Consider the following 24,698-nt stretch of genomic DNA (forward strand, 5'->3'; position numbering starts at 1 on the left):
TTGTATATCTTTGGGAAGTTCACAGAAATTCATGGCACAGCCTCACATAAGACAGTAGTGGGGACTGTGCTGAACTAAGGGCCCAAACCCTCCTAATGATATTCAAGTTCAAGTTCAAAACAAAACAAGCCAAAAAATACTGCAAACGAAATACTTCTAATGGTCTTTATCGTCCCAAGGGGCCCTCACCTTGCCTTTTATAATTAACAGGCCTAAACAGATGTTTTAAAAATACCATCTGTCTCTGAAACAAATGCTGCCCTTTCCGCCAGAATGTGAAAGAGCAACAATTGAAAAACTTGAATAGCAGCTTCTTCCCATTATGTATAGAAATTCAAATGTAGCAATTATGATTTCTTAAAATAATTTGGCATATAATATCTGATGCCTGCCTTACAGATTTTTTTAGATTTATTGACATTTTGGTAAATGTGAATCCTTCTAATTTTATTTTATGTTTGACAATAACTTTGCCCTTAAATTTTTTTTTTTTATAGCTGCATTTTGAATCATTCTTTCTCCACATTGCTATTTCCTTTCAACTTAGGTCAGTGCATTCTTTTTGTAAAAACCACCATCCACTAAGAAAGGAATTTTATTTATTAGTCAAACTTATTAGCAGGTTATTAGTCAAACTTTAATTTGTGTTAAAATAACCTGCTTGCTAAATGCAGACTCTAGAGCCACACTCCCAGATATTTGGATTCTCTAGCCCCTCTTAAAGATGTGCATTTTTACCAAGAACTTCCCATATTGCTGCTGTTAGAGAAGCACAATATTTTAAAACTCAATATAACAGCTTAATAGGAGTTGGGCATTCAGCCAATGAAGAAAGAGTATCTAGTCTTCTTCCAACATTTTTTCTTCATTTGAAAGAAGAGGCACAGATTCAAACCATAATTCTAAATCTATCAATACCATATTTGGAAAATCTGATAATAATGGTGGAAGAACCTCTGTATACAGGAGTCAAGGCAAGGGCAATTTTCTATATTGAAATTGGTTAGTAAATTTAGAATATGTGACTAATTTTACTGTTTCACATTTTAACTGCTGTATTTTTGTTATCAAAATGTTTTGGGCTGAAAGTAACACAAAGTCCTGACTCAGACTGGCTTAATCAATAGGAAAATCTTTTATTTACACGATAAGAAGGCTAGAGATAGGGTAGCCTCCAGGGCTGGTCGAGGCAGGGCTTGATAGGATCATCTTGGACCCGAGTTCTCTCTGTCTCTCCAGACATCTCTGCACCATCAACTTCATCCTAACCTAAAACTGCTCTCCCATCCCCCGGCCACCACTGGCCATGTAGAACATGCATTCTTCCTTACTAACGCCCTGCACAAGAAACTCTCCCTTAAATCGTGGAATGTAAGTCTCTTCTGACAGTTTGGTGACCAGCTAAGGTAAGAGAATGCCATCAACTAATTGATTTAAGAGAATTCGGGGTTCATCTTTAAAACTGGGAACATAGTCAGCTGTCCCTGATGTCTATGGCTGGTAGAAGAACAAAATCAAGGCTATGTTAAAGTTTGGGAGATTTGATGGTAAGAATTTATCCTGAAGTTATGCTTTTCATAAGTTCTAAAAGAATACAAAATCTGCTAAACTTATCATTAAAAGATTTTGTAGCTTTTTGGTTTTAGAAAGACTGACACTTTACTAGAATTGGCAGTCATTTTGTAGGAGAAGGCAAAAGCTCGGTTTGGTCTCCCTAGTTTGTTAACTGTGGATAGAGTCCAGAATAATCCTTCCACTTTCCTCCTTTAACCTTAAAACACATGTAGATTAGTCTTGCAAATTAAGTTAATAAAAATTTTATCTGAGTTCAATTTCTTTTTATATACATTTGTTATGTCATTGGTTCAGTTTTGGGATAGAAACCCACAGACTGAAAAAGCAAATAATCTGAGATCCTCTGTAGTTTCTCTCGATGAATTTTCACTTGGACAGTCAGGCTTGTTCCCCCAAGCCTTTAATTAAAAGATTTCCTAGGGCTCTTTCCTGTCCTGGGGAGCAGTTTGCACTTCATTTTACTACCCTACCCCTCAAGTCATTAAAGTGCTTAATCCATCAGACTCCAAACAAAGTAGTTGTGAAAATAGATGTGACAAGGTGTGAGTACAATCTGTTTCCAGGGCCCTTATTATAATTTGCCTTGTAAGTTGCCCAGAAAAATGTACAGAAAGAAAAAAAAAGAAAACTTTTCTGCCAGTAGAACCCTTGGATGTGATGAGGATGATGGAGGACATGGGCTTAGATTTTTTTTAAAGTAAACATCTACAAAAGCAAATACAACTATGGAAGAAATAATGTATGGAATTAAATATAACTTCTAGAATTAAATACAACTTCTCAGAAGATTTAAAATGAGGTACCCTTTAAAGTCTCAGCCCACAGGTGATCCCTGTTCTTACTCATTTTTTCTAAAAGAGCAGCAGAGTCCAGCCATGTGGCAGTGTGCTTGCTTTTTCTTCCCTCTAAGAGTAACAGCCATGTAAAGCAGATTGCCAGGGCCATTTCTGTTTCAAATGCTTGATCCAGTTGACCAGGACAGTTCAGGATAAAGCACTGACTTTGGAGTCAGAGGACTTGCATTCAGACAAATCCTAACACTGTCACTCTCCTTGTGAGGTAAATATAATTTTCCTTGCATTACAAGTGATGAACTTGAAGATCAGAGAAGTTAGGTAATTTGCCCAACAGTACACCTAGTGAATGATGGTGCTAAGGTTTGAACTTGTGTTTGCCTAGCTCCAAACCTGGCATCCTTTCAAGAGAATTCAACAAGAAAGTTTGGAGGGTATAGCTTAGTTTTGAAGGAAGAAAAGTTGAGTTCAGTTGACAACTATTTAATGAGCACTGGATCCAGGTCTTTTTGAAGTATAGCATTGAACAAAAGAGAACAAAGGCCTTGTTCTAATGGAGCTTATGTCCTAGTTGGAGGAAAAAGCCAATATATTATGTCAGGAGGTAATTATATATGAAGAAATATTAAGCAAAGTAAAGAGGTTAGGATAGTAGAAGTAAGAGATGCTGTTTCGTATAAGGTGCTCTGATAAATTGACATTTGAACAGAGATCTGAAAAAATAAGGGAAGGAGCTCTGTAGATATTTGGGGAAGAACCTTTCATGAAGGATTAAGGCTCTGAAGCAAGAGAGGCCTTGGCATGTCCCAGAAATAGCAAAGAAGGCTATGTGACTAGAGCGCCATGAGCAAGGGGAAAGCAGTAGGAGATGAATTCAGAGTGAGCCAGGAGAACAGTCATAGAAGTCCATAAACCCAATAGGCTATAATAAACCTAGAGTTGTTTTTTTCCTGTGAGTGTTTAAAGGATTTTGAGCAGAGGAGTGGCATAATCTGACTTTTCCAAAGGATCATTTTGGTTGTTTAGAGAAGAGAATATAAATCAGCAAAGCTGAAAGCAAGCAGGCCACTTATGAGGCTATTATAATATAAAGAAGGGTGAGGGTAGCCTGAATTAGGGTGGGGCCAGTGGATATGTAGAGAAATGGTTGGATTCTACGTATTATTCAGAAGTAGAACGACAGGATTTGCTGGTGGATTGTGGTTGAGAGTGTGTGGAAGGGAAGGAGATCCAAGATTTTTGTCCTGAGCAACTGGAAGAATGAAACTGCCTTTTACTGATCTCGGGGAAGACTAGAGGAGAGACACCTGGGGGAAGGAATCCGTTTTAGATATATCATTGAGATATATTTGAGTGATGGTGGGACATACGTATGGATTTGAATTCAGAACTTATCCAGGTAGGAGATAAGAATCCATTAGTCATTCACATATGGGTGATGGGAACCATAAAATTAAATGAGCTTCTCCAAGAATGTGTGTAGAGAGCAGAGAGAACAGAACTTTTGAGAGTAAACACATTTAAGAGAATTCCTTCCAAGTTTGCAAACCAGACAGCTGACGAGTTGGTAAGAGTATGGAAATGACACACTATTAAAAGTCAGAATTTGTACTAATGCAATCATAGCAGCATTTTTTTTTTTTGCTATGCCATACTGTTTTTTTTTAAGTAGATATGTAGAAACTAGCTTTCGTATTATACTTAGGTGAAATGAAAAACCATTTACATCTGAGTTCAACAGTACCATTTTTGTGTACATGATTAAGGTTGCAACAAAAACCGCTTTAATTTCAACATACAATGTCAGTATTATAACAGCAATTTTTGAGTTGGTCTTTAGTGATTCTTTTTTAAAGCATGAGTGTACCACTGTAAACCATGTGATTTCTTCTTTCAGCATCTACTACAAACAAGGCACCATTAAGCACTTGTGGCTGAAAGCTTTCTTTTTTTTTTTTTAACATTTTTTTATTGAGTTATAGTCATTTTACAATGTTGTGTCAAATTCCAGTCTACAGCACAATTTTTCAGTTATACATGAACTTACATATATTCATTGTCACATTTTTTTTGCTATGAGCTTCCACAAGATCTTGTATATATTTCCCTGTGCTATACAGTATAATCTTGTTTATCTATTCTGCATATGCCTGTCAGTATCTACAAATTTTGAATTCCCAGTCTATCTCTTCCCACCCCTCCCACCCCCCGGCAGCCACAAGAGTTTGTATTCTATGTCTATGAGTCTGTTTCTGTTTTGTATTCATGTTCTTTTTTTTTTAGATTCCACATATGAGCAATTTCATATGGTATTTTTCTTTCTCTTTCTGGCTTACTTCACTTAGAATGACATTCTCCTGGGACATCCATGTTGCTGCAAATGGCGTTATGTTGTCATTTTTTTATGGCTGTGAAAGCTTTCTTTATTGTTTATGTGGGTGGTAAAAATTATTGTTGAACTGCTCCACTTTATGTTTCAGCTTTAAGTTGACAAGCATAAACAGTGCTGTTTCTGCCACATGTGAGGAATTATGAACAGTTTGTAGTCTAGAATACAGTTACCTGTAGGCTGAGGCCAAGCATAGAAAGACTGAATTTATAAGCACTTTGGAAAAACAGGTTGCTGTTGGGGAAAGGAAGAATCTGTTGTTTTCAAGTTACGTCTTTGTAATGTAAACGTGGTTTCTTCTTCCCAAAATGTCCTTTTAGATTCTCATCTCCTTCCCTGGGGACTCTCTCAAGCACTCTAGTGCTTTATTATACTGTAGGTCTTGTCAGTGCTACAGCTTTAGGGCCAGTAAACTGATACTGCCCCTTGCAGGCTAGATATTATATTAGATATTAGACAACATCAGTACATAGATGATTAATTTCTGAGGCTCACATGAGGCTGGCCTAAAATCCAGTGATCAGGGCTCTGGAGTCACCTACCTCCCTTTAAATAATATAATACCTTTGGAAGAATTATACATCAGAAGACTGCTTAGTAAGTATAGAATTAGAAACAGAAACAACGATCTGAAGCATGTGTGTAGTATATTTCCCCTAAGCTTCAGGAAAACCCAGTGTAATATTCCTACTTCACAAAAAAGATATATTCTTGTAGTAACCTGATAGCTTATGCTGGTCAGGGCTGTGTTCCAGTATAAACAAATACTTTATAGATTTTGCTTTTCTGAACCATGTTCTTTATCCTGGTTGCTCTCTTTCTGGCTATTCATGTATCTCTCCTTCTAATTAATTAGGTTCCCTGATGCCTGTTTACATTCCTTTGAATTTTCCTCAGTCCATAGCAAAATGCTTTGTAAATTATAAGAACTAATAAATATTTGTTAAAAGAAAATTACCGTCTTAACCGAGGGCCATAGATTCCCTTTTTTTTCCTGCACATTGATAGATACAGTGTGATGATTATGAAAATCCAAATACCTTAGTTCCAGTTATTTCTCAATAATTTAAGTTTGTGGCATTTACCTGGTTAGTTAGCACCTGAATTTCTATATATGAAATGATACATGAAATGTAGGAATGAGCATTTAAAAATATTGCCATCTTCTCTTTTCTCCCCCCCCCCACATTCCTGTAGGTGTACCAATATTCGACCAGGAGAGACTGGAATGGATGTAACAAGCCGCTGCACCCTTGGAGACCCCAACAAACTGCCAGAAGGGGTTCCCCAACCTGCCCGCATGCCCTATATCTCAGACAAGCACCCTCGACAAACCTTGGAAGTGATTAACCTTCTGAGAAAGCACCGGGAGCTATGCGACGTGGTGCTAGTTGTGGGCGCTAAGAAGATATATGCCCATCGAGTCATTCTGTCGGCCTGCAGTCCCTACTTCCGAGCTATGTTTACAGGAGAATTGGCAGAGAGCCGTCAGACCGAAGTAGTGATCCGAGACATAGACGAGAGGGCTATGGAACTGCTGATAGACTTTGCGTACACCTCCCAGATAACCGTGGAAGAGGGCAATGTCCAGACCCTTCTGCCAGCTGCTTGCCTCCTCCAGCTGGCAGAAATACAGGAAGCCTGTTGTGAGTTCTTAAAGAGACAGCTGGATCCTTCTAACTGCCTGGGCATTCGGGCTTTTGCTGACACACATTCGTGTCGTGAGTTGCTAAGGATAGCAGACAAGTTCACTCAACATAACTTTCAAGAGGTGAGTTGTAGTACTTGGTGGTTTGAATGCATTCACAATGTATTTATCAGGAGAACATTATGAGTTCACATTCTGCTAACTGACATATACCTGCTTAGGTATTTACTGCTGATTCTAACTTGCATCAGAGAAATAAGTTATAAATTCTAAGCCGTTTTTATTTTAGAGGACAGTTTCGTATTCTGTTAGCAAAAACTAAAGTTTAGGGATTGATTTCCCTACTCATATTCATAAAGGATAATTTATAAGCCAGAATGCAATTTATCAATTCAAAGGAGATCTGTATCTTATAGGATTCCTGGTATCTGTCATTTACATGAAGTATTTCCTTCCTGATTATATGGATTGTTCAGAAGAATAAATTTTAGATCAGAGATTATTTGGTAAGCTAATAATCAGAAAAAGGAAATTATTTGTTATCAAAAGAATTTTTCATTAAGCCTGTTATTTTTCATTTGTTCATTCATTTAATACATATTTATAAAGCTATTATGCTTCAGCCACTGTGCTTGGGAACAGAGGCTACAGAAGTGAACAAGATGCCTAGTGTCTTTTCTAGTGGAGTTTATAATCTAGCAGGGAAAGTAGCCATTGAATGCATAATTACACAAATAATTAATTACAGTTAATAGATGCTACAAAGAAGCAGCCCTGGATGATTTAACACTGCATTACATGGAAATTTAACTTTGGTTCTGGGACAGTTCATACAAAATTCTGAGACGTGAAGAAGCAAAACAAGTTTGAGGAACTGAAAGAAACCCAATGATACCCAGACAGCAAAGGGGAGAATGTTACATAATGATTTTACAGAAAGAACAGAGCCAGATCACATTGGAGTTAATAGACCATGTTAAGAATTTGAAATTTAATCTTAAGACCAATAGACAACCATTAAAGGGTTTTAAGCAAAGTAAAGATGTGGTCCATTTTATACTTTAATATCACTCTTCTGTCCACCAGGATAACCTCCAGTGGATCAGAGATTTAAAAGTACAGAGGGAAACCATGAAATAGTAGAAGATGACATGAAGCAATTCCTTTGTGTGAAGCGAAGAGGGCCTTTCTAATTTACTAAGGAAGCATAGAAGAAAATATTGATAGATTTGGCTATGTAAAAATTAAAAATTTACTCATGGTGAAACAAAACAATAACAAGACAAAAATCAAAGACGAACTGGGGGGAAATATTTGCAACTCATGTCAGATGATACTTCCTTAGTACCCCAAGAGCTCCTGTTGGTCAGTGACCTGACAGAAAAATGGGCAGTCTACAAGAAATCCTGATTGCCCTAAACATGAAAATCTGCTCAAGCTTGTTCATAATAACTGAAACATGAATTAAAACTACACCAAAGTACTATTTTTTTAATCTATCAGATTTCAAATTTGTAATGTATCTGATTACAAATATCCAGAAGTTTTACTACACACCCTATGGAGAAATAGCTACATTGCTAGTGTAAGTATAAATTGCTACAACCCCTCTGAAAGGGAATTTGGCAGCATCTATGAAAATTACACACTTTCTGCTCACGCTTTTTGCCTCAGCAGTCCCATTTCTGGGCACCTGTACTACAGATGTAATGGAGAGGGGAACAGTTTGAGGAGGTTATCTCATGGGTTCCATTTTAGGTATATTTGGTTTGAGATGCCTGTGAGATATCTAAGTAGAGATACCGAGCAGGTCACTGTTATATGAGTCTGTATCTTAGAAAAGGGGTTAGACTGAGATTAAAATTTAGGAGTCATCAACATAGTAATTAAGGCATAATAATTAAGCTATGGCTTCATTTTTTTTTTAGGTGGGATAGAACCCTAAGAGAAAATATGGATAAATTTTATTGTATACAAATTTAAAACTTTTTTTAAACTAAAAAGCACCATGAGCAAGGTTAAAAAAAATCAATGCCACTGAGGTCAGTTAGTAGGAAGACAGAAAAGAAAAGCCCTAAAAATTTTTCCAGTATTGAAGGATGATGAGTGAAAAAGCAACTGGCAAAGGAAACTGGGAATAATTAGAGTAGAGAGAAGAGGAAAACCAGCAATGTGGGGGCCATGAAATGCAAAGGAAGGGATTGTTTTAAAAAGGAGGAAATAAATAAATAAATAAATAAATAAATAAATAAATAAATACAGTTGGCCTTCCATATTCACTGCTTCTCCATTCGCAGATTTAAACAACCATGGATCAAAAAAGAAAAAAAAAATTCGAGAAAGTTCCCAAAGGTAACACTCGAATTTGTTGAGTGCCAGCAACTATTTACAGAGCATTTACATTGTATTAGGTATTGTAAGTAATCTAGAGATGATTTAAAGTATATGGGAGGATGTGCATAGGTTATATGCAAATACTATGCCATTTTATATAAGAGCCTTGAGCAGCCATCAATTTTGGTATCCTTGGGGTCCAGTCCTCCTCAGATACCGAGAGTTAACTACTTGTGCTAGAACAGCCAGGAAGTTCCTGAAAATTAATGTTAGAATCATTGGCCTTAAGAAGTATTTAAAAAGAATAAACAGTTTGGAACTAAAGAAAGAACAGATCAGTGGAGCTCAGAAAAGTCCAGAAGTAGATTTTTTAAGTCAGTGGAGGAAAATCAAATTGTTTAATGTATGTCATTAGGAAAACTGGTGATTTGAGGGAAAAAATAAATTTAAACAAATGGGATTATCAATGGATAAATAAATTAAACCTAAAAAATTCTAAAAGTTCAAGAAGGAAACATTAGTATGCTGGGGGTAAAAATGGCCTTTCTAAGCAGGATATAACCCAGAAGCCATAAAGAAAGTTGATAAATTTGATTGCATAAAAATTAAAAGTTGTGTATAACAACAGTAACAACCAAAACACCATAAACTAAGTAATATCAAACTCAGAAAACTATTTGAAGCATACATGACAGAAAAAACACTTAATTCCTACAAGACTCATACGAATTCCATGAGAAAAACCATTAAAAATATAGTAGAAAAATAGGCAAAGGATATGAAGAAGCAGTGTGTAAAAAAGATATTCAAATGTAAAATAAACATATGAAAGGATACTCACCCGTATACATAATTAAGGAAACATACATCAAAACAACATTTTTTTGACCTGTTAGATTGGAAAAATAATTTTTAAACTTTATTTGAAAAAAAATTTTTTTAAAGAAAAAATTCAAATTTATAAGAAGTTGTAGAAAAAAGAAAAAACCTTCATTTACCCTTTACCCAGATTCACCAGTTGTTAACATTTTGCCACTCCTTATTATGTATTTTTCTGTGAACAATTTGAGAGTATATTGCATACATCATTTTCCTTTACTCCTGAACACTTCAATGTGTATTTTCTAAGACCAAGAATATTCTATTACATAGAATTTTTTTTTTTACCACAGCTCAGGTATCAAATTCAGGAAGTTGATAAAAATATTAATCTAATCCAAACTCCCATTTTTCTATCTACATTCTGCCATAATGAAGAATTGTCCTTGTTCTGATTGACTGGCATTATGTCCTCATAGAATCTTATTCTAATTAGTGGGTTAGAGTCCTTTATTCCTTACTTACTTATCATTTATTTATTATTGATTACTTTGTTGCCATTTATTACTTTGTTGCTTTATAGTCTTTTTAAATTAAACCCAAGGTAAGTAGGAGGTAGAAAAGAGCAAAGGTTAGAGCAAAAATCAATGGTACTTTGAAAAAAAAAAATTGATGAACCTCTAGCTATACTGAGGAAAAAAGAAGAGAACACCCAAATTACCAGAATCAGAAATAAAAGAGATGACATCACTATAAATCCCTCAAACATTAAAAAGGACAATAAGGGAAGAATTCATAATTTAAAAACCTTCCCTCAGAGAAAATGCCAGTCCCAGGTGGTGAATTCTGTCAAACTTTTAAGAAAGAAAGAATAGTAATTCTACACAAACTCAGAAAAAGGTGAAGGAGGCTGCCGAATAAGGATAAAAATCACCCTGATATCAAAACCACAGACACTAAAACTACAGATCAGTATCTCTCATGGATTTAAATGGGAAAATCCTTAACAAAATGTTAGTAAATTGATTTCCAATAAAATACAAAAAAAGGAATACACCACAACTAAATGGAGTTTATACCTCACTAAAATTAACTGAGTCAATATTTTATAGTCACACTTAATTTCTCACTCAAAATAATTTATCCTCTTCACACAACTTCTTTAACTTTGTTCCGCTATTTTCAAATACCAAATCCATTCTCCAAAAAATAAAGATTTGCCATCACTGAGAATTCCAAAGTAATTTGCCAAAGTCATTGGACCCCAGATTAAGAACTCTGCTTTAGAACCTTTGGGGATGATGGTAATGTTCTACATGTTGGTTGTGGTCATGGTTACATGGGTATATACATTTATCAAAACTTACTGAACTAGACATTTAAAATAAATAAATAAAGTTGATTTTTAAAAATTTTCCACTTTAACTGTAGCTTGTGTTTTAGATCTAAGGTAGGTACACATATCTAAAGATTATTCACAACAATAGAGAAGGTTTAGAATCCCCAGCAGTTCTAACCCTGCCTCCGAAGTGAACCTGACATATAATGAAATCCCATGATGAAACCTCACCCTTGTTCACAGACTAGAATGGTTCTGTATAGATGCAAAAAAAAGCCAACATTTGGGGCTTAGCACTTGTGACTCATTTAAATTATTTTTTAACAAATCTCTAATTTCCTTCTGCTTTATTAAGCCTAGTTTAATTCATACAGCGTTCCTCTTGCCCATAAACATAAATTTAAAATTTTTCTTTCAACTCAACAGCACTGAGTTCACCATTCACTTCTCTTACAACAAATCTAGAATACCTTCCTTATTCATTGTTGTTTTCAGCTTTATTCATTCTTCAAATTGCATCTATATTTATCTGAAGAAATAAAAAAGTAAGCTCATTACCATAATAGTGTGGGACTTAAAATTTAGATCTCCTGCAAACTCTTATTTTAAAAGCAGGTATTTTAAAGCATTATTTTCTTAACCTGGTTGTTTGGTTCAAGGACAGACTTCAGTGCTAGATTTGCCCTACTGGTAGATCATTAATATTTTTCTCTTGTTGATACAAAAAGGAGAAGTGATATTTTAACCAGAATTTGTTCATTAAAAATATTATTTTTACTCTTTGCTCTTAATGCCAGAAAATACTTGCTCACACAGATGTCTGTGTCTTCTCGGCATCTAAGGTTTCCAGTAAGTTCCTTGTTAATTCATAAACTTTAAACTTGGTGATCCTCGCTATTTATGTAATATTTGGTTGATAATCAGTAAATTGGAGGGAAAAATGTATACTCTGACAAGATCCAAAGACAATGTTACGGCACTGCACAAAGATAGACGTACCATACTTGTACCTAAGTCAAGAAATCAGAGTGTCAAGAAGCGAAGAGGAGAGTAAGGTACAGCCATGGCTGCTGTTCCGCGTGCCGTGAAGGCCAGCACACTTCACTCGGAGCTAGGCCCTCAATTTGGCTGTTGACTTTATAACCCCCGGTATAGGGCTGCCGGATAAAACACAGGGTGCCCAGTTAAGTTTGTTTCAGATGAACAACAAATGGTTCTTAGCATAAGAATGCTGTGTATTTTTCTTTGCTAACTCTGACAACCCTGCCACAGAGAGTACAATGCAGCCATTCTAACTGCTAAGCGACCTGGCCAAGCAACCTCACCTCAAATTTAAAAGTTTCGTATTCAGTTTCCTGAATCCCAAAAAGTCTCTCAGTCAGAAGATACAAAGACTTGTGCCATAAAAATTGAAATGCTCACTGGTATTTTCTGCTGTAAGTACAGCTGACTTTATGGCCCTTAACTGTTTTATTTTGAGATTTGCAGTTAGGGAAAAAAATCTTAATCAGATATTTACATTGTTGTGGCTTATCTTGCATCCTGCTAAATATTCTGACTTTTCGATGAGCATGAAAAATAACCCTGACCTGAGAGGGTACATCTTCTGCATCAGAGGTTGCACGGTGGGAGTTTGAACTCTTAAGAGCTCACTTTCCTGCACTAATAGACGTCACATGTAGCACAATCTTCTGAATGAGAGGACAAACCCCACAGAGTGCGGCGGTGACTTGTTGCCCTCCTCTGCATTGCACTGTCCTTTTCACTTTACATACTGATGACAAGATTTATGAGATTTTGGAATTTGTGGCTGGACTGCACAAGAAGGGACTATCTTTGCTGCCATTTCATCTGCATTGTGATGATGCCCTAAGATTTGGGTAAAGAAAGGTTATTGGTGTGTTTGGAGTTTTACACACACACACACACACACATATGAATATATCAGAGTGGTTTGGTCCTCAGAGGTTTTCATAGGTCTGACTCGCTTGTCATTGTATTAATTCTTGCTTGTAGAATTGCTGACACCCTCATTCTTTTTTCAAACTGGCCCCTTGGTGTTTCTGCCCAAGACATTGCCCTTTCAGCAACTAATCTTCTTCTGAAAGCTTTTCCTGATTTTTTTAATGTGCCTCTTATATTTCTGGAGTTATAATTTGATACAATTAGTGTATTTTGAATATAAGTTTTTACTTTGATACTTCATTTTGGGAAAAAAGTATCGCTTTTCTTAAATTACGTGAATCATAAATTATTATTTTTCCTAAATTTAAATTGTCCTCTGTTTTCTCCTTTGTTTCCTTTTTAAAAAAGTTAATAAACTTCCTTTTTTAGAACAGTTTTAGGTTCACAGCAAAACTGAGCAGAAAGTGCCATTCCCCTATACCCTGTCTCCACACATATAACCTCTCTCAACGTAAACATCCTGTACCAGAAAAGTACATTTGTTGCAACTAATGAATTTACATTGACATGTTATCACCCAGAATCCATGATTTACATTAGGGTTCACCCTTGGTATTGTACACTCTATGAGTTTTGACCAATGTGTAATAACATACCCCCCATTGTAGTGTTGTACAAGGTAGCTTCATGGTCCTGATAGTCCTCTGTGCTCCACCTGTCCTTGCTTTCTTTTTATACTTTTCTTGTCCTCTGGTACTATGTTGAACTTCAGCTCCATCGTGGAATAGAGCTTTTCCCTACAACCCTGAAGAAAAATATTGAAACAGTGAGTCAAATCTGATCACAGGGGTTTTTTCTTTTGTTCTGACCTAACTTCGAACAGGTGATGGAAAGTGAAGAGTTCATGTTGCTTCCAGCCAATCAACTCATTGATATAATATCTAGTGATGAACTAAACGTTCGCAGTGAAGAACAGGTGTTCAATGCAGTGATGGCCTGGGTGAAATACAGTATTCAAGAAAGACGTCCTCAATTACCCCAGGTATGATGGAAATGCTTCTCGAAGTAACTGCTTTTTGTTGCATGAAATAATATGTATTTGACTTGCAAAAAAGAAACAATTATCACTGTCCTTAAGTGGATCATAAGTGGTCACTTAATGAAATGTTTAATGTTCTTATTATGACTATAGTCCTTAGCAACTTAATAGGATATTCTTCTGGATTGCTAATGAGAGTCCAATCATAGAAATTAATTATAGAAGAATTTACAACATATTGTGGAAAGCATAAAGTAGCATTCTAAAGTGATGTTAGTGTGCTTTCAATTTTCTGATTATTCTAATTACTGAATTGGTGGTTAGAATAAATTTTAATTTAGTTTAGTATTTATGCCTTCCCACCTTCATTTTTTATTAGTTAGATCAATTCATTAATTCAATTAGATCTCAGAACAATTGGGAATATAATAGGGGAGCATAGGTTATGTATCCTCTTAAATATCTTGTAGATGGGAGTGTGTGCCTTTAATCATGTTTGCTGTCTCACAGGTGCTGCAGCATGTTCGTCTGCCTTTGCTGAGTCCCAAGTTCCTGGTGGGCACTGTAGGCTCTGACCCCCTCATCAAAAGTGATGAAGAATGCAGGTATGAGTGGCCCTGGGTGGAAAAAATCAACAGCCAAACATGCCTGTTTCCTCCTAGTTTCCTTTTTTATATTGTTCCCAAATATTGTTTTTTTTAGTGCTGAGATCAAGGCAGTATTTAATAGGTTTTTCTCCTGGGCTAGTAGGGTCACAAGGAGATGGAAGAAGAGAGGACTGAACTTCCAGTATTCCATTCCATTAGTTTTTTTTTAATGTATGGTGTTTACTGGTGTGGAAGTGGCAATAAAGAGGTAGATTTCTAAGATTTTAATGCAGGGTTGAACTTGAAGAGGCAGTTCTATGCCAGTACATGTTTTCTTGAAATAAGTTAAATAGTGCTGTTGATTCTATCAAAAAGTATGTCAGGAGCACTTTTTCATTCCATCCCGTGTGCCTAGTTCGGGGATAGGACCAGCCTTGCTCTCTGAGACTGGACAGAGTTAAAGGTCTACCCCACTCCTGAAGGAGCTGTGGGAAAGATTTCCACTAGAGCTTCATGAAGCAGTTTTATAATATTGTTTTGATTGGAAGAAACTCTAAATGCGTTTACAAAGCAAACTAACAGAATGACTTTTTTATTGGGCTCTCTCTGTAATATATACAAAATTTAATAAACTATTTATCCCAGTTTGACAGATTTTTAAGATTTAGGTTCAAATCTGAAACCATGTGGTGTTTTTAACCATTTTCCCCCAGCATGTTCCATATATAAGAGCTCCAAAGAGCAAGTCACTACTCAGACTTCTTAAACTACACCAGCCTTTGGCTCTCAGTGACTGAAGAGACTGATTCTAGAGTCAGGAATCCCTAGAACAGATGGAGGGCGTATACAGTCATTCCCATTTCCTCCAGGATCTGAAGCCGGTTCCTTTAACAGGAGATGTTAGAGGGGGTTTTAGATGTTTATCTTAAAAGACAAATGCCAATTAAGTCCCCCAAATATTTATAACAGCAGAAAGGAAACCACATACGGATGCTGAAATCTGAAGAAACAATAACAGAGGTGCTCTTCCCCTATAAAGTGTAAGTCAGATTATACTGATTCCAACACAGAAAGTAAAGATACTTTCAAAGTCACTTTTAAAAGAAGCCCCTCCCTGATATCCTGCCCTATTATTTACCAGCTGTGTGGCCTTAGTCAGATTACTTGACCCTTTCTCTGGTACAGTGCTTTCATCCCTAAAACAGGGATAGTGACGATGCCTGTTCCCTAGGCTGTGGCGGCGGTCACTGGAGGTAACGTGTATAAAGCCCTTGTTCTGTGGTTACTGTTAGTTCTATGCTAGCCGCTAAGTCAACTCTAGAGCACTCTTTCTAGGAACCCCCGAATAACTTGATGTAAAAATAGCTATTAGGAGATCACAGTCTTTATTTTCAGCTGAGGAGGCTAGGGAAGGTTATTGGTCATCAGCTTGGGTTTTTTGGGGGGGGGTTTGTTTGTTTTTGTTTTTAGCATAAATAAACTCAGAAGGGGCCTTACCAAAGCCATGTACTGGAAGTACATTTTTGGGTCATGCCTGGGACTGGTGCAGCAGGAATAAATTACTCGTTGTAACATAAAATAACTAGAGAAAGGAAAATGTAGCATAGTTTAGGAAACACTTTCAGAGCTGAGAACGAACAGAGCAACAGCCTGAATTTGCACTTGTCGAACACTAAATCACTCAAAGGACTCAAGTGAAATAAGTACATAAATAGTTTGAACAAATGTAATTACTATGTTCTTTTCATAAAGCACGTTAACAGGGAAAAAAAAAAACTATGTTCATCCTCAATAGACTTGTTGAGAGTAAACCATTCATACAATACCAGATGGCAAATTAATATTAAATGACAGTAGTTTCATTTCAGCAATCCAATTTTTTACCTATTTTACTACTTAAATTAATCCAGCGAATATCTAGTGCCATGGCTGTTGTGCTCCTTTGCCAGTGTCCTGCAGAATCTAATAACATTCTTTAGAAAGCAGTAACTATGCAGGCTGGTAATTAAATTGTAACTTTTAGTTTCCCATAAGTTATTATTAGCCTCAAACATGTTGAGTTTTAGACTAAATTTGCACTAAGATATGAAGTGATGATGGAAACACCAATCACTTTACAACTCATGGTGTCACTGCCGTCATCGCTCTGTTTGTGACCTTTCTCATGTTGGCTGGTATTCATGGTTTGGTTTGATTTATGCTTGCTCGCCTTGCCATCTGACACATTTACCTAAACCATATTGGGATTCAACTAACAATATTGTTTAAACATTTGGAATAAAGGCAGAATTTTTTCCACAGAGATTTGGTAGATGAGGCTAAAAACTATCTCCTGTTGCCTCAAGAACGACCACTAATGCAAGGACCAAGGACAAGACCACGGAAACCTATCCGATGTGGAGAAGTACTCTTTGCAGGTTTGGATCTTAATATACTGTGACTAAACTGAGTATTTCCCCACATGAGGAACTGTCATTTGAATAGTCCTTTGGACAGTTGGGATGTCCACTGTCATAAGAAATACATAATAACCTATTGTGTATCTTGACTCTTAACTCATGATCCAACACAGGTTCTCTCCAAAAGAATGCTGTATTTTTATATAAATCTAATAATGTCATGCAGTGGACGTTTTGTTAAAATGAATCATATGGGGGAAGTATAGCTCTGTGGTAGCGCACGTGCTTAGCATGCATGAGGACTAATAAAAATTTTTTTAAATGGATCATATGCATTAATTTATATTCCAACGTGCACGTCACCTCATAATTACACAAAACTGTCAAAAAACATTATCTTACGTTAGACAGTTCCACTCTGTCCTAGCTCTGCTGAGCTAGCTATCAGCCCAAGACAGCCTGCTATGTCATTTTGCTCCCACTCTCTGCCCCTGCATCTCTGAGAACTTTGAATCTCAGATGTTTCACTTCTGTCCATGTAAATTCAGTTCCCTTAGTCACTTGAATGACAACTTTCTATTTGGTAAAACTTCTCACTAGGTCTACCTTAGTCCCTTCAGGCTGCTACAACAGAAAGCCATAGACTGGATGGCTTATAAACAACAAATTTATTTCTCACAGTTCAGGAGGCTGGGAAGTCCAAGATCAAGGTGCCAGAAGATTTCGGTGGGTGAGGGCCCGCTTCCTCCTTCTTCAAAGACTGCCATCTTCTCATCTTCTTGCTAAGTCCTCATGTGGAGGACCCATCATGGTTAATGGAAAAAGAAAATTAGAAAGCAATAATGGATTACTAATGTCACTTTGTATATGAAAGATAACCTATTTTTAAATAACACTTTTTGTTTTTCTGATTATAGAAGTGAATACACATGCAGTATAGAAATATTAGCACAGAAATACATAAAGAAGAAAAGTTAAATCATCTGTCACCTCTTTTACACTAAAGTTTTCATTTTCACTTGTAGAGAAAAGCTATTAGGTCTTTTCCTTTACAACTGGTTTTGGTTTTCCCTGCTTTCGCAGTCTTTTTGTGCTGTCCAGATCTGAACCCCATTCTTGAGTGATACTGTTCCACTGACATTATTTTAGATCTTGACACATCTGTCTCTACTTAAAACTTAATTCTCATTTTGCTTTGTTTATTGCAATTTTGTTTTCATTATCTGAAATGCCAAATTACCAGTTCTCACTTATTTGGTGAAATGAGTCTTCCTTTCTTCATCCTGGAAGCCTCAGAGCCAGCTTATAACAGCAGTAGTTTTTCACTCGGGAGCACTTTACTCCCACTGATGTCTTCCGGCTTGTACTCTTGTTTTCCATTAGGCTTCTTGATGCTTCTCAATTCTGTATTTCTATTTTGTTTGGGATTTTTTGTGTGTGTTCACAGCTCAGTGATCCTTATTCCAGATACTTTATGAAAGTTGCCTATTTTAAGGTAACACTTTTTGACCAATCTGCCTTTGAAGTAATTCTTTTTAGAGTTAACATCTCACACATATAAAACTGTATGTCCCTCTTTTAGCAGTATTTTTCCTTAAGTACACCATTTTAACACAAATTGAGAGTTCCCGCAGCAAAAACTGTGTGTACACCTTATTTCGCTAAGTACAGTATACTCTGCTTATAATAATAACTTAGATAATTCTGTCCCAGTAATGCCAACACCTGCTGCCTTGGAAATCATAATGCACAGAAAATTGCCATGAGGCAGTGGAATTGAACAACCCCTTCCTTTTCTTGTTTCCCCAGTTCACAGGAAAGATTTAAATTTGATTTCCTAATGGCCTATTTTTTTCTTTTTTAGTATGGAAGAACAGTTTATGAAGTGATATTAAATTGATTTGGAGCCATGTAATCCAATAAAAAGCTGAACTTAGTGGCTTCCTTTATAAGACTGTGCCTGAGGGTTAATGATTAGGCTATTTGATTTGTCTCAAGTGCTTATAACTGTCAGATTTGCAGGCAAACTTTATTTTGGAAGATGTTTCTCTGGTACTGAAACTCCTGGCATACATCCAGAACAGAATTCAAAGTTAAGGAAATTAATATGTACAAAACTTACTGTGATTTAGTATTCATTGAATATCCTAATTTAAATGAAACCACAATAAAATAAAATGTATGCAGCACATTGAGATTTGAAACAAGGAATTGAGTTTTCAGATCCGTCTAGAAGGTTAGAAACTTGATTCCCATTTTAGTCTGGCTCAGGAGACCCCCTAGAAGCCATTAGTTTGCAAATGTTTTGAGGTTACGATATCCTTAGTCTTCACTTTCTAAGCTCCAGAATCTAGCTCTTATTTTAGATTAAAATAGAAATGGTTTTAAAGAATAACAAACTAAATTTATCTGCTACAATTACATTTTTTTCAGGGAGCACTCAGAGCCTTTATGGAGCTCAGTTTGAACCTGTTGTTCTGAGTATTCCTTATGAAAAATGTGATTTCTTCAAAATGTCTTCTGATCTTAAATGTCACTTTTAAATTGTTTTTTCTTAATAAATAAGGTAGTTTGCAGGATTTCCCCAAGGTTACATAGCTTAGTAGAGGCAACAGTCAAGTCCTAGTTTTCTAACTAAATGCAATGTTGTCTCCATTAAATGCCACATTCCCTCCCAACCTGATTTGGTGTCCTTGCCCTCCTCTGTGAAATGACCTAATACTAACTTACTTAGAAAACTGAAGATACAGCAATCCCAGTGGAGTAAGTAAAAATCATAACATGTTTTTAACCTGCTTCCAGAGGCATTTGGTAAGTCAAAGAATTAGGTCACAATTTAAAGATTAGCAGTGAGTGATACATTCTATACTTTAGGACAGGTATTCTCCTGACCGTTTCTGTTACTTCCCCAGTTGGTGGCTGGTGCAGTGGAGATGCCATTTCCAGTGTTGAACGATACGATCCACAGACCAACGAGTGGCGAATGGTAGCTTCAATGAGCAAAAGGCGATGTGGAGTCGGGGTCAGTGTGCTTGACGACCTCTTATATGCAGTGGGGGGCCATGACGGGTCCTCTTATCTCAACAGTGTTGAAAGGTAAGTAAGGACAACTGGACATCTTTCTCTCTACCATTCATCTTGTTTTGTTTGAGATGTTAAGTAGAAGCAGATGTGGCTTGTTGCTTTATATCGTGTCTGCGGCACTAGTTGGCAGCCTAGACCACTTAGTGTGACGTACAAGTCCTTTATGATCCGACCTCTGCCTGTTTTCCCAGTCTTTCTCACCTGGCACACCACTGTTCCCTAAACATGCTAGTGCAGACCCTCCAAACTGCTTCTAGTCCCTTGGACATGCTATCCTCTTTCATGCCTCTTTGCCTGCATACTGTTCCTTCTTCCCCCAGAATAGGAATATCACTTCAAGATTCAAATGTTACTTTCTATATAAAGCCTTCCCTGGCACTGTAAAAATAAGTTAGTTACTTCTTCCTCTGATCTTTCATAAATATTTTGAACAGACTTGTACCTACCACATTGACTATAATTGTTTGTTGAAATGTCTTTTCCCATATCTGTCACAAAGCCTGGCACACTGGAAACCTACAGTAATTGATTTTTTAATGACTTCTAGCTTCTTGCTCTCACACACCCTTTTTCATTCAGCTGTGTTGATTTACAGTAATTCTTGACACTTCCCAAACATGAAGCCCTGAAGTATATCAAGATCTAGAGATATAGATTGTGTAGCTGAAAAGAAAGAAAAAACAGAGGGATCAACTCCATAGAAGTTTAAAAACACACACACACACACACACACACACACACACACACACACACACACACACACACACTAAAAACAAGTTGATGAGTTAAATAAATAAAAGTGGAAATGATTAAATATTTACAACTTAGTAACAGTTGAGACCATATGTAGCAAAATGTGTGGAATGTAACTAAAGTAGTAGTCACAGGCAAACATATATATTATAACTTATCTGCATTCATTTGAAAATAAGAAAGATGGGGAAAAAAGCAAAGAAAATAGAAAGAAAGAAATTAAATGGAAAAAAAATTAATGAAATTAAAAACAAAATGGATAAAGATACAAAAAGAGCAATTTGATAGTAGTTTTTAAAATTAAAAATGAATATACCCTATGCCTCATGATTCTGCTTCTCATCATCCATTTGCACAAGGAGAAATATATAAGGGTAATCATTGTTTTTAATAACAAAATGTCAGAAACAACTTAAGGATAATATCAATAAGAATATGATTTAAATAATATATGACACATGCACTATAATGAAGTAGTTCAAAGGAAAAATCTAGAGCTATATCTATTATCATGAACAGATCTCAGAAATATGTTGAGTGAGGGGGAGGGAATAGCTCAGTGTAAGAGCACATGCTTAGCATGCAAGAGGTCCTGGGTTCAATCCCCAGTACCTCCTCTAAACAAACAAACAAACCTATTGCCCCCCACCAAAAAAATTTTTAAAAAAGTATTTGAGTGAAGAAGCAATGCCTAATGTATGGCATTATTTATGCAAAGAAAGCATGCTTAAAATATAAAGAAATATATATGTGGATAGATATCTATTTAAAAGTATTTTACTGAAAAGCCTTGAAGGATATACACCAAATCAAAATGGGAAGAGACCAGAAATTGGGTGGAACTCAAAGGGAACTTTAGCTTTATCTATAACATCCTGGAAAAAAATTTTTTAAGAAAATATATTCATATATAACTTGTTTAAGTAAAACAATTTCAAAAAATAAAAACATAAATTAGAGTTTCATGTTATTAATCAGGTAATATTTAGAGAAAGACTATGTTGGTATTATATCTCATTGAATATGTAAACATAACCAGACTTTCTTTGTGTAATATAAACTCTGTTCCTGACGTGTTCTTTGCAGGTATGACCCCAAAACAAACCAATGGAGCAGTGACGTGGCTCCTACAAGCACCTGCAGGACAAGTGTTGGTGTGGCGGTGCTTGGAGGCTTTCTCTATGCTGTGGGTGGCCAGGATGGTGTGTCTTGCCTCAACATTGTTGAGAGGTGATTTTTTTGTCATTTTCAAATTTTTTTATTTACACGAATACAGAGGGCTCTTTAAAAGAAACAATTCAAGGGCACAAGGGGATTCACTATTTAGTAGATTTCCCATGAGCTTTAAGGAAATAGTTTCCAGTTAACCTTAAAGCCTAGGAAGATGACCAATGTAACCAGGTTTTTTAAATTATGTGTTACACTGATTGAGCCTAACATTGAAGCATTGGGATCATATTTTAAATTATATTTTATATATGATATCAAGCATACCATGTCTAAAATATGTTCTGATTTTTTTCCCCAGTACTTGGAATGACTTTGCCGAGACTTCCTCCAGAAAAATGATTAAAGTAATAATACTTTGTCTAGCACATCTTATAAAGACTCCAAAGTATTTTGTATATGGATTCTTATCGGTTCTTGAAGTGAACTTAGGGAAATCTTGGTGGGATTTATAAATCAGTTAATTTTGGTGAAATAGATTTTGTTCTTAATTTCTTGCCCCATTAGTTTTCTATCTTAGAGATTAGATTTTGGAGTCTTATGTGCTATGATTACTGGCAAGAACACACTATACTTCATTATCACTTCTTAAAAAGAAATGAATTTTTGAAATAGCATTTACTAGTTAGGTTACCATATTTAAGCTGAAGCACTTAACTCTCTTAAATAGAGATAAAGTTGCAGGTAACTCTTAAAGGCAATGCCAGTTCCCTTTTATCTGTCTATCAAGAAACTTACTTCCTCACTTTCAAAATTTTATGCGGCTGGTTGGGGGAGTGGAGGGAGGAGGAATAGCTCAGTGGTAGAGTGCATGCTTAGCATGCACAAGGTCCTGGGTTCAGTCCCCAGAACCTCCATTAAAAGAAAAGAGGGAGAGAATAAAACTCTATGCAAGAGGATTCTGGGAAGATAATAGCAGCAACAGCATAAATTTATAATCTCGCCTTGGCAGAGGAAAAATGCAGTGTTCAGAGTTCTAGCCCCAGCGTCTTAAGTCAGAGTATAGAAAATAGCTTAATAACTAAGGCACAAGTTCTAAGACTTTTTTTTATTTCTTTTTTTTTTAAACATTGAAGACTTTTTTTTCTTAATAACTAAGTAAAACATGTTAGATTCTCACTGTGCATCTGACCATAACAAGTCTATGTATCTAGCATATGTTTAGCATGATTTCATACCTTACAGAAAAGGCGTCACTTAATTAAAAAAAAAAAAAAAAAAGCATGCAGTCTTTGGTTACTCTCCCTGCAGGTATGATCCAAAGGAGAACAAGTGGACTCGAGTGGCTTCTATGAGTACCAGAAGACTAGGCGTGGCCGTGGCTGTGTTAGGAGGGTTCCTATATGCTGTGGGTGGCTCTGATGGGACATCTCCACTCAACACAGGTTAGTCCCTTCCAATGTCAGTCTGGTTCCCCCAAAGCAGCATGTTTTCCTTAGGAGAGTTCCTCTATGAAATTATAAAAAGTCCAGGTTATCTTATAATTAATTAAGAAAAATGATTTCCCACTTTAGGGGAGTACACCTCTCAGCTCTTCCCCAGCTCCTTCTGCAGCCGTAGTCTGCTAGTATAGTCCCAAAGTATTTCTTTCTCTTTTTTCTCCCTTTGCTCTGCAAGTTGCTGGGAATTTATAATGCATTTTTTAAATTATTTTCTTAATATGATTATTTTTCTCCCCCCAACCATATCTCCTCAAAAACAAACCAAAAAACCCCCTCTATATTATAATCTAAAAATAAATAAAAACTTGTAGCTATAAACTGGATTATGTGTTAGTTGTTTCTATTTAGAAATAATGGATATTTTTGCCTGAGAATATTGTCATTGTGACACTCATATCAGATTCATTGTTACACATCTTCTTTCCAGTGGCTCAGAACACAGTAGGAATATAGGCAGTAGAGTACAGGAATACCGAGGTTGTCTGATTATGACAATAAACTATTAGTAAGGAATGGTGCTGACAGATCATATGGTCTGATCCTTTCATTTAAAGATAAGGAGAGTGAGGCCATGAGTGGCCCAGCTAATGAGTCATGTAGCCAGAACTAGAACCAGGTACCTCGACTCCAACACGTGCCCTTTCCAGCAACCATTCCTAAAAGAAGCCAGTCCCTGATGAAGAGTATAGTGGTATTGTCCAAAGGTAGATAAGTCCTCTGAAGCAAAAATCAGATAGCTTATTGAAAATATATGTTATCACAAAGCAAAGTGGCTATGAAGAAAACTAGAGGTGAGAGGGAATGATTGAACGGTCACTCACTGGCTTTTCTTTTCCCTGCAGTGGAGCGCTACAATCCTCAGGAAAACAGATGGCACACCATAGCCCCAATGGGAACCCGGAGGAAACACCTAGGCTGTGCAGTGTATCAGGACATGATCTATGCCGTGGGGGGCAGAGATGACACCACAGAGCTCAGCAGTGCTGAGAGGTACAACCCCAGGACCAACCAGTGGTCTCCGGTGGTTGCTATGACGTCCCGCCGTAGTGGGGTAAGTGCCCAGCTGCTGAAGACTTGGCGAAACAAGCACCAAGGGAGGGATGAGCACAAGGAGACTCTGACCCGTAAAGTACAAAACATTGGGACAGTAAGGAGATGCACTGTGTAGGTAAAACAACCCCTGCTACTTTTGTACTGGGAAAAAAAGTTAATTTCTCTTAATTACTGTTACCTCAAGTAGTTAAATATCCTATATCCAATCACATCTTTAATTAGAGAATGACTTTTTATGATTTATCTTGTAATCAGTTCCTCCTCTGAAAAGCCTCTCCCTGTCTTATCTACTTCGTTACCTAACCTCATTC

The 24,698-nt window shown here is 36.5% G+C and overlaps 1 protein-coding gene across 3 annotated transcripts in view; it reads left to right on the forward strand.

The window, feature by feature from the left end:
- The window catches only part of KLHL20 (kelch like family member 20), a 36,799-nt gene that overhangs the window by 7,005 nt on the left and 5,096 nt on the right, over window positions 1-24,698 (forward strand). For 2 of the 3 annotated variants that reach the window (XM_064477996.1, XM_064477997.1), the window contains exons 3-11: window positions 5,956-6,529; window positions 13,687-13,845; window positions 14,353-14,447; window positions 16,731-16,846; window positions 17,510-17,554; window positions 19,741-19,924; window positions 21,752-21,895; window positions 23,144-23,277; window positions 24,177-24,385. In XM_064477996.1, coding sequence (XP_064334066.1) covers window positions 5,956-6,529; window positions 13,687-13,845; window positions 14,353-14,447; window positions 16,731-16,846; window positions 17,510-17,554; window positions 19,741-19,924; window positions 21,752-21,895; window positions 23,144-23,277; window positions 24,177-24,385 — 1,660 coding nt within the window. The remainder of the gene's footprint in view (window positions 1-5,955; window positions 6,530-13,686; window positions 13,846-14,352; window positions 14,448-16,730; window positions 16,847-17,509; window positions 17,555-19,740; window positions 19,925-21,751; window positions 21,896-23,143; window positions 23,278-24,176; window positions 24,386-24,698) is intronic. The other variant, XM_010984540.3, reaches the window with a different exon arrangement.

The sequence above is a fragment of the Camelus dromedarius genome, chromosome 23 (genome assembly GCF_036321535.1).
Source record: "Camelus dromedarius isolate mCamDro1 chromosome 23, mCamDro1.pat, whole genome shotgun sequence".
NCBI classification, from domain to species: domain Eukaryota; kingdom Metazoa; phylum Chordata; class Mammalia; order Artiodactyla; family Camelidae; genus Camelus; species Camelus dromedarius.